General features: G+C 46.2%; 1 protein-coding gene and 1 long non-coding RNA gene across 28 annotated transcripts in view; both read left to right on the plus strand.

Moving 5' to 3' along the window:
• The window catches only part of LOC132207559 (uncharacterized), a 264,950-nt gene that overhangs the window by 66,345 nt on the left and 181,608 nt on the right, over nucleotides 1–16,997 (plus strand). The gene's annotated exons all lie outside the window — the stretch shown is intronic.
• Nucleotides 577–4,190, plus strand: LOC132207556 (uncharacterized). Its single transcript, XM_059643514.1, has 2 exons — nucleotides 577–1,889; nucleotides 2,777–4,190. The coding sequence occupies exon 2, from the start codon at nucleotides 3,090–3,092 to the stop codon at nucleotides 3,894–3,896; it is 807 nt and encodes a 268-aa protein (XP_059499497.1). The 5' UTR covers nucleotides 577–1,889; nucleotides 2,777–3,089; the 3' UTR covers nucleotides 3,897–4,190.

Consider the following 16,997-nt stretch of genomic DNA (forward strand, 5'->3'; position numbering starts at 1 on the left):
AGAAAGTTGATGTTTTGGGTCAGGACCCTTCCTCCAAAATGGAGGGTGGACGGGAGCTCAGAAACAAATAGTGTGGAGAGGGAGGAGGTGCTGGGGAAGGTAGGTGGGATGGTGATAAATGAGTACTATCCAGATTGGAACAGATTTACCCCAGAAGGTATTGAATACAAGTTCCAAATCACTCTCAAAATCCTAGTGACCGTTCATGTTTTTTTTGTCTGTGTGTTTCAGTAATTGCATGTCAGTTTGAATGGTTCATTGAGAGTGAGGAACCTATGGACTCACACACACCAACATGGAATTTAATTCAAAGAGTGACTCCTCTTCAAAGTACTTAATCGCTTTTAAAATCTTGACCATTTCTGCTGTCTAGTTAAACAAGTGTAGCTGAATACTGCTTCAATAGGAATTAGTGTTTAATAGGAACATATTTGTGAAACTTACAGTTCCTCAAGCTTTAGCATAAACTGGTGGAGACTTTCGGCGCTTGCAAAAAGGCTCACCTCTCTGTTAATACTGAAGGAAAATTGGAGTTTAAAAGTAAGTTCACCCGGTGTCAGGGAATGAAATGTTAATGTTGACTTGAATATAATTTTTTAAAAAGTAATATATTTGTGTAGCACTAAACTCAAATTAAAATTTGGATATGCCAGTTGACTCCTGTTTGACACTGGATGGAATGGCGGTGACATCAGATTCAGTGATGATTGAGAATCTAAAGAATATGAGGATAAGATTTAAAATCCAAATATCATTGAACTCTTCAAGAAATGTATTACTGGAAAAGGGGGAAAGCATGTATGTCTATTAGAATTGAATACACTCTGAAGGCGGTGGCACAGATGAAACAGACCTGTGTGCTAAAACTTATCACAAATTTCACATTGAATGGAACAGTTTAAACAGGCTGGAGGAAGCAGACATGCCAGCGCAAACTTTTGAATTTGTGCATTCTGTTCATAAACATCAGCAAAATTGTGGGAACCTGTTTATTCTTTCTCTTTTATTGCACAGAACCATACGATTACACTAATTTTGATGAGGAATTTAAAGATTATGAGCCCCGTCCGTTTGACCCGCAGTTTGGCACCATAGGTTGGTACGATCTTCGTTCGAGAAGGAAGAGGGATGTTCCAGACACAGAAAATCGTCAAACCATTTACTACAAAGTCTGTTTCTGCTTAGTATTAATTAATGCAGTTAACATTTTCAGATCGACATGATTGCAGAATGGAGTCAATAAAACAAATTCCATCTGATATTCAACATAAATTTTAAGTTTAGAATAACAAGCTCACAAGAGCTTGGTTTTAGATATCACTTGGGACCACAGACTAACAGACAAAGGAACAAAGCAAAACGACTCTGCGATTTGATGTAGAAACTCCTGACTCCGAAGCCTGCAGCCGCCCTCCAATTCTCAAGTCAGAAGTGTGCCAATGATGGTGCAGATCCAACAACACTGGAAACGATCTTGAGTCTAGACCAAAGCAGCCCCTTGATTGGCACCGTATCCATTCTCTCCACAACCAACTCCAAGACACAATAATGTGTCCATATACAAGATGCACTGCCACATTTTTTTCCAACTATTCTTACACCCGCCTTTCCAGACTTAGAAAACTCATCTTCAAGGTCAAGGACATCAGACATGGTAGCACTAATCCCAGTAAAAATCACCTCCAAGCTACTCTCAAACTTATTTGGAAATGAATGATTGTTCCTGAGTCAATATTAGTAATCTCTTTTGGAACAGCATTGTGGGTCTGTGTACAGCAACATGAAGCTGTTCAAGAAGTCAATTTGTGCTGGACAATCAGCAACAGCTATGTCTCATTAAAGAATAAATAAATCGGAAAGAAATCCATCTGAGAGTCACAAGCAAATGGGTAACTTTTTTTTGTTCACTCTGCAGCTCGTGGGCTATTACCAATTTTGACAATGACAAATGAAGCTTTTGTTTGGTTTGCTATTGATAGCAGCTGTCCACAAAATAAAAACAATTGGCATCAGAGATAATGGGAACTGCAGATGCTGGAGAATCCAAGATTACAAAGTGTGGAGCTGGATGAACACAGCAGGCCAAGCAGTATCTCAGGAGCACAAAAGCTGACGTTTCGGGCCTCGACCCTTCATCAGAAAAGAGGGAGGAGGAGAGGGCTCTGAAAGAAATAGGGAGAGGGGAAGGCAGATTGAAGATGGATCGAGGGGAAGATAGGTGCAGAGGAGACAGACAAGCAATAAGGAAGGAGAGGATCAAATATCAAGGTAGGCTAGCTAGTCATATCAGAAATCATAGTAACGGCTTCTTTCAATACATAAGAAACAAACGTGAGGCAAAAGTAGACACTGGGCCACTCCAAATTGATGCTGGAAGGCAAGTGGTGGGAGATAAGGAAGTAGCTGAACAACTTAATAAGTACTTTGCGTCAGTCTTCACAGTGGAAGACATGAGTAATATGCCAACAATTAGGGAGAGCCAGGGGGCAGAGCTGAGGATGGTAGGAATTACAAAAGAGCAAGTGCTAAAAGAGCTAAAAGGTCTAAAAATTGATAAATCTCCTGGCCCCAATGGGCTATATCCTAGAGTTCTGAACAAGGTGGCTGAGGAAATAGCAGAGGCTTTGGCTATGATCTTTCAAAAGTCAGTGTAGTTTTTTTTTGAGTGCGAGCAGCAGCGGAGGCAAGACGGACCCGGAAGACTGCAGCTAAGGTAAAGCAGTTTATTTTTAAAATTACTTACCGGTAGCGGGCAGCGGTGTTTTTCCTCCTTCAGAGAAGGAGCGGGAGCAGCAGAGGAAGTGACGAGGACCAGAGGGGCAGCCGGGAAGGAAAGCAGTGAGTATAAATACTCACCCTTCGACGCCAACGGCCATTATGAGTGCGAGCAGCAGCCAGAGGCAAGATGGACCCGGAAGACTGCAGCTAAGGTAAAGCAGTTTATTTTTAAAATTACTTACCGGTAGCGGGCAGCGGTGTTTTTCCTCTTTCAGAGAAGGAGCGGGAGCAGCAGAGGAAGTGACGAGGACCAGAGGGGCAGCCGGGAAGGAAAGCAGTGACCATATATATCAGCAAGGCGTGTTAGGGAAATGGAGCTGGAGCTGGATGAACTACGGATCATTCGGGAGGCAGAGGGGGTAATTGAGAGGAGTTACCGGGAGTTGGTCACTCCTAAGGCTCAGGACGAGGATAGATGGGTTACAGTTAGGGGGAGGAAAGGGGACAGACAGACAGTGCAGAGATCCCCTGTGGGCATTCCCCTCAGCAATAAGTATACCATTTTGGATACTGCTGGGGGGGATGACCTACCAGAGGAAAGCCATAGTAGTCAGTTCTCTGGCACTGAGCCTGACACTGTGACAAAGAAGGGAAGGGGGCAGAATAGAAAAGTACTCGTGGTAGGGGACTCGATAGTTAGGGGAATCGACAGGAGATTTTGTGGGCAAGATCGGGATTCCCGGAAGGTATGTTGCCTCCCTGGTGCCAGGGTCCGGGACGTCTCCGATCGGGTGTATAAAGTTCTAAAAGGGGAGGGCGAACAGCCAGAAATCGTGTTACATATTGGCACAAATGATATAGCCAGAAATAGGTTTGAGGATATAAAAAGTGATTTCAGGGAGTTAGGATGGAAGCTGCAGAGCAGGACGAACAGAGTAGTGTTCTCTGGTTTACTACCGGTGCCACGAGATAGCGAGGTGAGGAACAGGGAGCGGGCGCAGCTGAACACGTGGCTTCGCAGCTGGTGTAGGAGGGAGGGCTTCAGATATGTTGATAATTGGGATGCCTTCTGGGGAAGGTGGGACCTGTACAAGAAGGACGGGTTGCATCTGAACTGGAAGGGGACCAATGTCCTGGGTGGAAGGTTTGCTCGAGTAGTTCGAGAGGGTTTAAACTAGTATGGCAGGGGGGTGGGAACCTGAGCTGTATACCAGAGGTGAGCATTGATGCAGGTGAGGCAGTAGCAAGAGGTAGACCAGCTAGTGGGAAGGATTTTCCTGGGAAGGAACCAAGGAATCGGTTAAAGTGTGTTTGCTTTAATGCAAGGAGTATCAGGAATAAAAGTGATGAACTTAGAACATGGATCAGTACCTGGTGCTATGATGTTGTGGCCATAACAGAGACATGGGTTTCTCATGGGCAGGAATGGTTGCTGGATCTTCCAGGGTTTAGAACATTTAAAAAGAATAGGGAGGGGGGAAAAAGAGGAGGGGGTGTAGCACTACTAATCAGAGAGGGTATCACAGCTACAGAAGCTTCCTTTGTCGAGGAAGATCTGCCTACTGAGTCAGTATGGGTGGAAATTAGGAACAGCAAGGGAGTAGTCACCTCGTTAGGGGTTTACTACAGGCCCCCCAATAGCAGCAGGGAGATTGAAGAAAGCATAGGTCGACAGATTTTGGAAAAGTGTGCACGCAGTAGGGTTGTTGTAATGGGTGACTTTAACTTTCCTAATATTGATTGGAACCTCCTTCGAGCAGAAGATTTGAATGGAGCTGTTTTTGTAAGGTGTGTTCAGGAGGGTTTCCTAACGCAGTACGTTGACAGGCCGACGAGGGGAGAGGCCATTCTAGACTTGGTGCTCGGAAACGAGCCGGGGCAGGTATCAGATCTTGTGGTGGGAGAGCATTTTGGTGATAGTGACCATAACTGCCTCACGTTCTAGATAGCTATGGAGAAGGAGAGGATTAGGCAAAATGGGAGGATATTTAATTGGGGAAGAGGAAACTATGATGCGATTAGACATGAGTTAGGAAGCATGGACTGGGAGCAGTTGTTCCATGGTAAGGGAACTATAGACATGTGGAGACGGTTTAAGGAACAGTTGTTGGGAGTGATGAGTAAATATGTCCCTCTGAGACAGGCAAGAAGGGGTAAGATTAAGGAACCTTGGATGACGAGAGCGGTGGAGCTTCTAGTGAAAAGGAAGAAGGTAGCTTACATAAGGTGGAGGAAGCTAGGGTCAAGTTCAGCTAGAGAGGATTACATGCAGGCAAGGAAGGAGCTCAAAAATGGTCTGAGGAGAGCCAGGAGGGGGCACGAGAAAGGCTTGGCAGAAGGAATCCGGGAAAACACAAAGGCATTTTACACTTACGTGAGGAATAAGAGAATGGTCAAAGAAAGAGTAGGGCCGATCAGGGATAGCATAGGGAACTTGTGTGTGGAGCCTGAGGAGGTAGGGGAAGCCCTAAATGAGTTTTTTGCTTCTGTCTTTACGAAAGAAACGAACTTTGTAGTGAATGAAACCTTTGAAGAGCAGGTGTGCATGCTGGAATGGATAGAGATAGACGAAGCTGATGTGCTGAAAATTTTGTCAAACATTAAGATTGACAAGTCGCCAGGCCCGGATCAGATTTGTCCTCGGCTGCTTTGGGAAGCGAGAAATGCAATTGCTTCGCCACTTGCGAAGATCTTTGCATCCTCGCTCTCCACTGGAGTCGTACCTGAGGACTGGAGAGAGGCAAATGTAATTCCTCTCTTCAAGAAAGGAAATAGGGAAATCCCCGGCAATTATAGACCGCTAAGTCTCACGTCTGTCGTCTGCAAGGTGTTAGAAAGGATTCTGAGGGATAAGATTTATGACCATCTGGAAGAGCATGGCTTGATCAAATACAGTCAACACGGCTTTGTGAGGGGTAGGTCATGCCTTACAAACCTTATCGAGTTTTTTGAGGATGTGACTAGAAAAGTTGATGAGGGTCGAGCTGTGGATGTGGTGTATATGGACTTCAGTAAGGCATTTGATAAGGTTCCCCATGATAGGCTCATTCAGAAGGTCAGGAGGAATGGGATACAGGGGAACTTAGCTGCTTGGATACAGAATTGGCTGGCCAACAGAAGACAGCGAGTGGTAGTAGAAGGAAAATATTCTGCCTGGAAGTCAGTGGTGAGTGGAGTTCCACAGGGCTCTGTCCTTGGGCCTCCACTGTTTGTAATTTTTATTAGTGACTTGGACGAGGGAATTGAAGGATGGGTCAGCAAGTTTGCAGACGACACAAAGGTCGGAGGTGTCGTTGACAGTGTAGAGGGCTGTTGTAGGCTGCAGCGGGACATTGACAGGATGCAGAGATGGGCTGAGAGGTGGCAGATGGAGTTCAACCTGGATAAATGCGAGGTGATGCATTTTGGAAGGTTGAATTCGAAAGCTGAGTACAGGATTAAGGACAGGATTCTTGGCAGCGTGGAGGAACAGAGGGATCTTGGTGTGCAGATACATAGATCCCTTAAAATGGCCACCCAAGTGGACAGGGTTGTTAAGAAAGCATATGGTGTTTTGGCTTTCATTAACAGGGGGATTGAGTTTAAGAGTCGTGAGATCTTGTTGCAGCTCTATAAAACTTTGGTTAGACCACACTTGGAATAGTGCGTCCAGTTCTGGGCGCCCTATTATAGGAAAGATGTGGATGCTTTGGAGAGGGTTCAGAGGAGGTTTACCAGGATGCTGCCTGGACTGGAGGGCTTATCTTATGAAGAGAGGTTGACTGAGCTCGGTCTCTTTTCATTGGAGAAAAGGAGGAGGAGAGGAGATCTAATTGAGGTATACAAGATAATGAGAGGCATAGATAGAGTTGATAGCCAGAGGCTATTTCCCAGGGCAGAAATGGCTAGCACGAGGGGTCATAGTTTTAAGCTGGTTGGTGGAAAGTATAGAGGGGATGTCAGAGGCAGGTTCTTTCCGCAGAGAGTTGTGAGAGCATGGAATGCGTTGCCAGCAGCAGTTGTGGAAGCAAGGTCATTGGGGTCATTTAAGAGACTGCTGGACATGTATATGGTCACAGAAATTTGAGGGTGCATACATGAGGATCAATGGTCGGCACAACATTGTGGGCTGAAGGGCCTGTTCTGTGCTGTACTGTTCTATGTTCTATGTTCTATGTTCGGAAAATTGCTGTTGTAACTCCCTTGTTTAAGAAAGGATCAAGGCAAAAGATGGAAAATTACAGGCCGATTAGCTTGACCTCGGTAGTTGATTAAAATTCTTGAATCATTGTCAAGGATGAGATTTCGAAATTCCTGGAAGTGCAGGGTCAAATTAGAACAAGTCAGCATGGATTTAGTCAGGGGAGGTCGTGCCTGAAAAACCTGTTAGGATTCTTTGAAGAGGTAACAGGTATGTTCGACCAGGGAAACCCAGCAGATGTTATCTATCAAGACTTCCAACAGGCCTTTGATAAGGTGTCTCACAGGAGGCTGCTGAGCAACGTGAGGGCCCATGGTGTTCGAGGTGAGATACTGGCCTGGATTGAGGATTGGCTGTCTGACAGAAGGCAGAGAGTTGGGATTAAGGGCTCTTTTTCAGAATGGCAACCAGTGACGATTGGTGTCCCGCAGGGTTCAGTGGTGGGGCCGCTGCTGTTCACCTTATATGTTAATGATCTGGATGAAGGGACTGGGGGCATTCTGGCGAAGTTTTCCGATGATACGAAGATAGGTAGACAGGCAGGTAGTACTGAGGAGGTGGAGAGGCGGCAGTAAGATTTAGACAGTTTAGGAGAGTGCTCCAGGAAATGGCTGATGAAATTCAATGTGAGTAAATGTGAGGTTTTTCACTTTGGTAAAAAGAATACAGGCATGGAATATTTTCTAAATGGTGAGAAAATTCGTAAAACAGAAGTACAAAGGGATCTGGAATTCTTGGTCCAGGATTCTCTAAAAGTTAACTTGCAGGTAGAGTCCATGATTAAGAAAGCGAATGTAATGTTGTTGTTTATCTCAAGAGGGTTGGAATTTCGAAGCAGTGATGTGCTTCTGAGGCTTTATAAAGGTCTAGTTAGGCCCCTTTGAGAATACCGTGTCCAATGTTGGGCCCCACACCTCAGAAAGGACATACTGGCCCTGGAGCGTGTCCAGCGGAGATTCACACGGATGATCCCTGGAATGGTAGGTTTGACATACGATGAACGGCTAAGGATCCTGGGATTATACTCATTAGAGCTGAGAAGGTTGAGGGGAGATCTAATAGAAACTTACGAGATAATGTGTGGCTTAGAAGGGGTGGACGCTAGGAAGTTGTTTCTGTTAGGCCAGGAGACTAGGACCCGTGGGCACAGCCTTAAAATTAGAGGGGGTAAATTTAAAACGGAAATGAGACGACTTTTCTGAAGACAGAGAGTGGCGGGCTTGTGAAATTCATTGCCACGGAGTGCAGTGGGGGCCGGGACGTTGGATGCCTTCAAGGCAGAGATCAACAAATTCTTGATCTCACAGGAATCAAGGGCGACGGGGAGCGTGCAGTGAAGTGGAGTTGAAATGCCCATGAGCCATGATTTAAATGGCGGAGTGGACTTGATGGGTCGAATGGCCCTACTTACACTCATATCTTATGGTCTTAAGTTAAAGGGTCGGACATGAAGCCAATCGAGGTGAGTGTAGGTGGGGAGAGGTCAGTCTGGGGAGGACAGACAGGTCAAGGGGGCGGGAAGCGGTTAGTAGGTCAGGAATGGGGGTTTGGCTTGAGCTGGGAGGAGGGGATCGGGGAGAGGAAGAGCAGATTAGGAACGTGGGGACGAGCTGGGCTGGTTTTGGGATGCAGTGGTGGGAGGGGAGATTTTGAAGCTTGTGAAGTCCACATTGATACCATTGGGCTGCAGAGTTCCCAAGCCTCAGTTAAGGAAGGACAATAAACACTGGTCAGTCATACATCAAACAAAAAAAGTTTATTTTTAAAAGAAAATAGGATGCATCTGTCAATCAAGTGGCCAAGTATTATCGAGTTTTGAGAAGATTTTTAGCTCAGGGTTGAGGTTTTGGATGTAAGATTGCTCACTGAGCTGGAAGGTTAGTTTTCAGATGATTCGTCACCATTCCAGGCAAAATCATCAGTGAGCCTCCAGTGAAGCGCTGGTGTTCGGTCCCGCTTTCTATTCAAGTGTTTAGGTTTCCTTGTGTTGGTCATGTTATTTCCTGTTCTTTTTCTCCGAGGATGGTGGATGGATTTGGAGCCAATGTGTTCTCCCTAGTATAGTTTGTGTATGGAATGAACTGCCAGAGGAGTGCCAGAGGCTATTATAATCACAGTATTTAAAAGTCACCTGCATGGACACATGAATAGGAAGGGTCTGGAGGGATATGGGCAACATGCTGGCAAATGGAACTAGTCATTTACGATATCTGGTTGGCATGGAGGAGTTGGACTGAAGGGTCTGTTTCCCTGCTGCACAACTCTACGACTCTGTCTTTGTCTCTTTGTGTCTCTCTCTCTCGCCCTCGCTCCCCCCTCCCATTTTCTCAAAAACCCACCCCTCGCCACACCCACAATCTCTGTCTCTCCATCTCTGTGTGTGCCTCACTCTGTGTCTACGTCTCTCTCTCTCTCTGTTGTCTTGTCTCTGCCACCTCGCTGTGCACTTCTGTCTCTCTTTCTTTCTCTTTCACTCTGTCTCTTGTGTGTGTGTGTGTGTGTGTGTGTGTGTGTGCGCGTGCGCGCGCGCGCTCCTCTCTGTCTCTCGTCTTGTCTCTGCCTCCCTCTGTGTGTGCTCTGCCGTTCTCTCTCCGTCTCTCCCTGTGAACTTCTCCCTCTCCCCTGCCCCCGCCCCCGGCGCTCTGTCTTTCTCTATGTCTCTCTTCCTCTCGCCGTGTGTTTATCTATCCGTGCATCTCCACCCGCTCAGCAGGGAGCATTGAGTTTTTTTTTAAAAGTTTAAAAATCTGTTTAAACCCAACCCATCCGCAATCAGACTGCATTTCTAATTCTCTCTCTCACACACACAGTCTGTCTCTTTCTCCCTCTCAGTCAATCCCCTTCCTCTCCTGTTCCTACTCACGCCTTTCCCCCCCCCCCCTCTGCCTCGGTGACGAGTCCGCTGTCTGGAACCCTTTTCCCGGGAGGGGACTGAGGACCCAGCTGTTCTGCATCGGGATCAGCGTACCACGATCCCGGACCCCTACAGCCTCCGGCATGACCACTGGGCGAGGAGCAGGCATCCAGGCTGCTGGAAAGCTCGCTGCTCAGTGGCTCGGCCCTGCGCCGCCTTGGCCGGGAGCGGGGATCCGAGCTGGGAGAAGGCCTCTTCGCCCGGCTCCTGGGCACAGCTACCTGCCTGAACACTAAAATGTGTGGCTGGATGAACACAGCAGGCCAAGATCTTGGATTCTCCAGCATCTGCAGTTCCCACTATCTCTGGTACCTGCCTGAACAGCTGCCTGGCACCGAACCCACCCTCTCTCCTCCCCTCCTCTCTCCCTGCCCCCTCCTCCCTTCCCTACCCGCCCCTCCTCCTTCCCCCCCAACCCCCTCCTCCTACCCCCCTGCCCCGTCCTCCTGCTCCCTCCCTCCATTCATCCATTCCTTCCTCCTGTCAGTCCTCGCTCCCTCCCTCCAGCCATCCATTCCTCCCTCGCTCGGTCCCTCCAGCCATCCATTTGTCCCTCGCTCCAGCCGTCGCACCCTCCCTCCCTCACTCCAGTCAGTCAAAACAACAAAGAAAATTACAGCACAGGAACAGGCTCTTCAGCCCTCCAAGCCTGCGCCGACCAAGATCCTCTGTCTGACCAGTCACCTATTTTCTCACGGTCTGTGTCCATTTGCTCCCTGCCCGTCCGTGTACCTGTCCAAATATATCTTAAAAGATGCTAGTGTGTCTGCGTCGCCCACCTCTGCTGGCAGGTGCCCACCAACCTCTGTGTAAAGAACTTGCCATGCATATCTCCCCTAAATTTTCCTCCTCTCGTCCACGTCCTTTTGGTAATGGACACAGTACTCTAAATGTGGCCGAACCACAGTCCTATACAACTGCAACATGACCTGCCAACTCTTGTACTCAATACCCTGTCCAATGAAGGAAAGCATGCCATATGCCGCCTTGACCACCCTATTGACCTGCATTGTCACTTTCAGGGAACAATGGACCTGAACACCCAGATCTCTCTGTTCATCAATTTCCCCCAAAACTTTTCCATTTACTGTTTCGTTTGCCCTTGAATTTGATCTTCCAAAATGCATCACCTCGCATTTGCCTGGATTGAACTCCATCTGCCATTTATCTGCCCAACTCTCCAGTCTATCTCTGTTCTGTTGTAATCTCTGATAGTCCCCTTCACTGTCTGCTTCTCCATTCCTCCCTTGTAGTGCAATTAGGCAAGACTTAGGAGGCATAGAATGGGTTAGCAAAATGCAGGGGATGGGGACAATTGAATTGTGGAGCTGGTTTAAGGAACAGATATTGCGTGTCCTTGAGAGGTACGTCCCTGTCAGGCAGGGAGGAAGCGATCAGCTAAGGGAACCGTGGTTTACTAAAAAAATTGTATCTCTTGTTCAGCAGAAGAGGGAGGCTGATGTGACGATGAGACCAGTTGGTTCAGATGAGGTGATGGAGAGCTACAGATTAGCTAGGGAGGATTTAAAGAGAGAGTTAAGAAGAGCAAGGAGGGTACATGAGCAGACATTGGCAGGTAAATAAAGGAGAGCCCTAAAGCTCTCTATAGGTATGTGAGGAATAAGAGGATGACTGGGCTAGGCAAAGGGCCAGTCAAAGACAGAAGTGGGAAGTTGTGTGTGGACGCTGTGGAGATTGGAGAGGTGCTAAATGAATATTTCTCATCTGTTTTCACTGAGCGACAGGAGAATATTGCAGAGGAGGTGACTGAGTTAGAGGCTACTAGAATTGCAAAGGTTACGGTTAGTAAGGAGGAAGTGTTATCAATTCGACAACGTGTGAAGGTAGATAAAACCCCTGGGCCTGATGGGATTTTTCCGAGGATTGTCTGGGAAGCTAGGGAGGAGGTGGTGGAGCCTTTGGCCTTGATCTTGGAGTCCTCATTGTCTACAGGTTTAGTACCAGAGGACTGGAGAAGTGCAAATGTTGTGCCCTTGTTCAAGAGGGGCAGTAAGAATGACCCAGGCAATTAAAGACCTGTGAGCCTTGCGTCTGTTGTAGGAAAAATTTTGGAAAGGATTATAAGAGATAGGATTTATAATCATCTAGAAAGCAACAATGTGATTGGAGATAGTCAACATGGATTTGTCAAGGGCAGGTCGTGTCTCACAAACTTCATTGGTCACCTTCTCAAAAAACTCAATCATGTGGATGAGAGTCGGGCAGTTGGCGTGGTGTACATGGACTTCAGTAAAGCCATTGATAAGTTTCCCCATGGTAGGCTATTGGAGAAAATACAGAGGCACGGGATTGAGGGAGATTTAGCCATTTGGATTAGAAACTAGCTTTCACTAAGAAGGCAATGAGTGGTGGTTGATGGAAAATATTCAGCCTGGAGTCTGATTACTCGTGGTGTGTCTCAAGGATCTGTTTTGAGACTACTGCTGTTGTCATTTTTATAAATGACTTGGATGCAGGCATTGGTGGATGGGTTAGTAAGTTTGCAGATGACACTAAAGACAATGGAGTGGTGGACATTGTGGAGGAATGTTGCAGGTTGCAGGGAGACTTGGATAAACTGCAAAATTGGGCCGAAAGGTGGCAAATGGAGATTAATACGGATAAATGTGAGGTGATTCACTTTGGGAGGAATAATAGGAAGGCAGGACACCGGGTCAACAGAAAGATTCTTGGTAGTGGAGATGAACAGAGGGATCTTGGTGTCCATGTACATAGGTTCCTGAAAACTGCCCCCCAGGTTGATAGTGCTGTTCAGAAGTCTGATGGTGTTTTAGGTTGCATTGGTAGAGGGATTGAGTTGCGGAGACGTGATGTCATTCTGCAACTCTACAAAACGCTAGTGCGGCCTCGCTTTGAATATTGCATGGTCGCTCCATTACAGGAAGGATGTGGAATCGTTGCAACAGGTGCAGAGGAGATTTACCAGGATGTTGCCTGGTCTGGAGCGAAGGTCTTATGAAGAAAGGCTGAGGAACTTGGGTGTGTTCTCATTGGAGAGAAGGAGGCTGAGAGGGGATTTAGTAGAGACATACAAGATGGTCAGTGGATTAGATAGGGTGCACAGTGAGAGTCTTTTTCCGAGGATGATGACTTCAGCTGGTACAAGGGGGCACAGCTACACATTGAGGGGTGATGGATTTAAGACAGATGTCAGAGGCAAGTTCTTTCCTCAGAGAGTGGTACGGGGGTGGAATGCTCTGCCTGCCAATGTAGTTAACTCAGCCACATGAAGGGCATTTAAACAGCCCTTGGATAAGCATATGGATGCTGATGGGATAGTGTAGGGGAATGGGCTTAGATTAGTTCACAGGTCAGCGCAACATGGATGGCCAAAGGGCCTGTTCTGCGCTGTGTTGTTCCATGTACTATTACAGTTCACAGATCACATTTAACACTAAAATGAGTGGTAGAGTAAAGAGGATAATGAAAATCTGCAGATGGACACAAAGTTTAAATGAATGGACAAGGGTCTTGCAGATGGAGTGCAATGATGGTAAATGTGAGGCTGTCCATTTTGGTAGCAATTAGGGCAAAATGGAGTATTACTTAAATGGTGAAAAATTGTAGCATGCTGCTATGCAGAGGGAGCTGGGCAACCTTGTGTATGAATCACAGAACGTTTGCAGATGCAGCTGGTAATTGAGGCAACAAATGGAATAGTGTCCCTTATAGTTCGAGTGATGCAGTTTAAAAATCGGGAGGGGATGCTCCAGTTGTATAGGGTGCTGGTAAAGCTTGATGTAGAGTAGTTTGTACAGTTTTAGTCTCCTCACTTTAAAAAGGATGTGCTGGCACTGGAGGGGGTGCAAAGGAGCTTCACAAGAATGATTCCAGAATTGAAAATGTTGCTGTATGGGGAGAGATTGAGGAGACTAGGATTGCACTCACTGAAACTTCGAAGAATGAGGGGTGTTCTAATAGCAACTTTTAAAATGATGAAAGAAATAGATAGGAAAGAAACACGGAAGTTGTTTCCACTGATGGGTGAAATTACAACTGGGGGGCACAGCCTCAAAATAAGGGTGAACAGATTTAAGACTGAGTTGAGGATGAGCTGCTTCATCCAAAGGGTTGTGAATCTGTGGAATTCTCTGCTCAGTGAAACAGTTGAGGTTCCCTGATTGAATGTTTTAAAGGCCAAGACAGGTAGATCTTTGAACAGGAAAGGAATTGAGGGTTATGGTGAATGGCGGCTAAGTGGAGCTGAATCCGCACAAAGATCAGCCATGACCTTATTGAATGGCAGAGTGAGCTGAAAGAGACAGATGACCTACTCCTGCTTTATTTCTTATGTCCGTATGTCCTTAGATTGCCATCCTTGTCATTCCTCCTTCCCTGGAATAGGCCAGTTCTGAATGCTGATCAGTAGGTCTTTAAATAACTCCCGCGTATCAAATGTCGACTTGTTCAATAAAAGCTCCTCCCAATGAATACTGCTCAGCTCCTACCTAATACTCCTTCCCCCAATTTAGTAGCTTCCCACAAGTTCCTGATTGTTCATAGCTATTTTAAAATGTAAGGAGAGGCGATCACCCCGTTTGAAGAAGCTCCTGGTTCAGTGTTTTTCCCCATGTGGGAGTCAGCTACAGGTTTTCTTGTTCCAAGATTGGGGAGGAAATAGCCCAGTGGTGGTATTGCTGGACTGTTAATTCAGAGACTGAGATAACATTCTGGGGACCTGTGTTCAAATCACAGCACAGCAGATGGTGGAATTTGAATTGAACATAAAAGAAAATCATGAATGAAGAATTTAATGATGACCATGAAATCATTGCCAAATGTCAGAAAAACCCAACTGCTTCACTGATGCCCTTTAGGAAAGCAAACTGCCATCCTTACATGGTCTGGCCTACTTGTGACTGCAGACCCACAGCCATATGATTGACTCTGAACTGTCCCCTGGGCAACGAGGGATGGACAATAAACACTGCGTAGCTAGTGATGTCCTCCTCCCATTAACAAATAAATAAAATTGGATTCTACATCTTCTGATTGAAGATTGTTTCTTATTCTCACAGTAATTTCATCGCTTACAGTCAGTTTCCCTCCTGCCTGTCTTTTTTGAATGTCACGTAGCCCTGCACATTTACCTCCAGTGTTGATCTCCTTAGAACCATGTCTTTGTAATAGCTCTCAAATCATGCCCGTCAACCTGTATGTGTGCTCTTAATTTGTTGATTTTGTTCTGAATACAATGAGCACGCAAGCAAAGAGCCATTAATTTTGCTTTATAACTTTATTTGACCTCTTGACATTATTTACAGCTGTTTTCTGTTTCTACATGCTGTCTTTTCCAGTCCCATGCTGAGTATTGTTATCCCAATAGTTCTTTAATGTCAGTGTGTGTGTATTCCTGGGCGAATACGCTCATGTGGTCTACGGAGTTGTGGAGGTCGCAGTTCTAGGACAGCCATTTCATAGGCCTACGCTGCAGGTTAGAAGAAAAGACAATCTTTTGCTCTGAGCTCTGCAAACCAGGGCGATGTCAAAAAGGAAACAAGGTCAAAAGAATTTCAACAAGAATCTCAAAATTAACTGCTGAATTCATATCAGCATTACAGGGATCGCCCAACTTAGTGGCCACAACATCCCACTTTCTATTCTTCACAAACAATCCAAATTCTGAACTATCCGTATCCCTCTTAACTTTTATGTTTTTTGAGCTAATTTCTTGTGTCTAACTTGTGCATATTTGTGGTGCCTTATGACTTCTTGCGTTTAGCAATTGATAAACTCACTCTCTCTTGAATTGAGTAAAACCTAGGTTTATAGGATCCCCAGTGTGGAAACAGGCCATTCAGTTCCACAAGTCCACAGCAACCCTACAAAGAGCATCCCACCCAGACCCATCCCCATTCCCTACTCTATCCCTGTCAGCCTGCATTTCCAATGGCAAATATACCTAACCTACACGTATGTGGGCAATGTGGGTAATTCAGCATTCCCAATCCGCCTAACCTACATGTTTCTGGACTGGTCAAAACAATGATTCGATATGAATTAGTTAGAATGCAGCTGTTGACTGTCATCTTCCATCCCTGTGTTGGAGCGAGATTTAACATTCAAGATCAAAAATGAAACACTTGAACAAGATAGTTCAAATTGCGGTTGTTGACTTGCTCGCCGAGTTGGCTTGTTTTCATTCAGACGTTTCGTCACCATGATCAATGACATCATCACTAGAGCCTCCAACAAAACAATGTTACTCTACTCTGTCTGGAATTTATACTGTCCGGTCTGTTACCATGAGTACTGTCACTTCCGGTTTTGATCTATATGGGTTTGTATGTGGGGGCCCAATTGTATCTGCTTGTTGGTTGCATTATGGGTGGAGAATCACGCCTCTCATACAAAACTGGGACAAGGTAACCATAGTAGCCCAAGCCAAGCATAGACATGCAGAGGAATCCTAGAGGCATGGTTCTCAACCCATTCTCCAGCCTCACATTCTTGGTCTCTTCTATTTGAATATGATCACTCAACCATATCCTTTATGACAAACAACAGAGTCTTACATCACAAAATCTTCAGACAGGACTGTCCAGACAGATCCACTTGAACTCATGATATCATCTTTTGCTGGAGGGTTTCCGAAATGTCTACATTCTTCCTCACCTGAGCATCCTTGCGTTCGTGGTTGACAGAGATCTCAGCCATGTCCAACCCATGTCCTACACTTTGGCCTCACCCCTGATGAGGTTCCCTGGTCCTCAATGACCAACCCATCAATATCCACATCGAGAAGAACATCAGCCACGATTTCTAACAAGATCCCACCACCAGGCATATATTCCCCTCCCCTCTCTTGTCAGCCTTCCGCAGGGACCATTCCATCGGGACACCTCGATCCACTCCTTATCCATTCCCAACAGCTCCCCATAACCCAACAGCACTTTCCATGCCACCACAGAAGGCATAACATCTGCCCATTTACTTCCTCCCGCTTCACTATCCAAGGCTTCCAGGGGAAGCAGCGATTTACCCACACTTCACTCAATCTAGTCTACTGTATTCACTGCTCTCAATATGGTCTCCCTCTGCATTGGGGAGACGAAACACAGACTGACCAACCGCTTGGCAGAACACCTTTTTTCTGGCCGTAAGAATGGCCCCAGGTTTCCAATTGCCTGTCACTTGAGCGCCCCATCATGATCCCTGTCCAAA

The sequence above is a fragment of the Stegostoma tigrinum genome, unplaced genomic scaffold, assembly GCF_030684315.1.
Source record: "Stegostoma tigrinum isolate sSteTig4 unplaced genomic scaffold, sSteTig4.hap1 scaffold_100, whole genome shotgun sequence".
In the NCBI taxonomy this organism is placed as follows: Eukaryota; Metazoa; Chordata; class Chondrichthyes; order Orectolobiformes; family Stegostomatidae; genus Stegostoma; species Stegostoma tigrinum.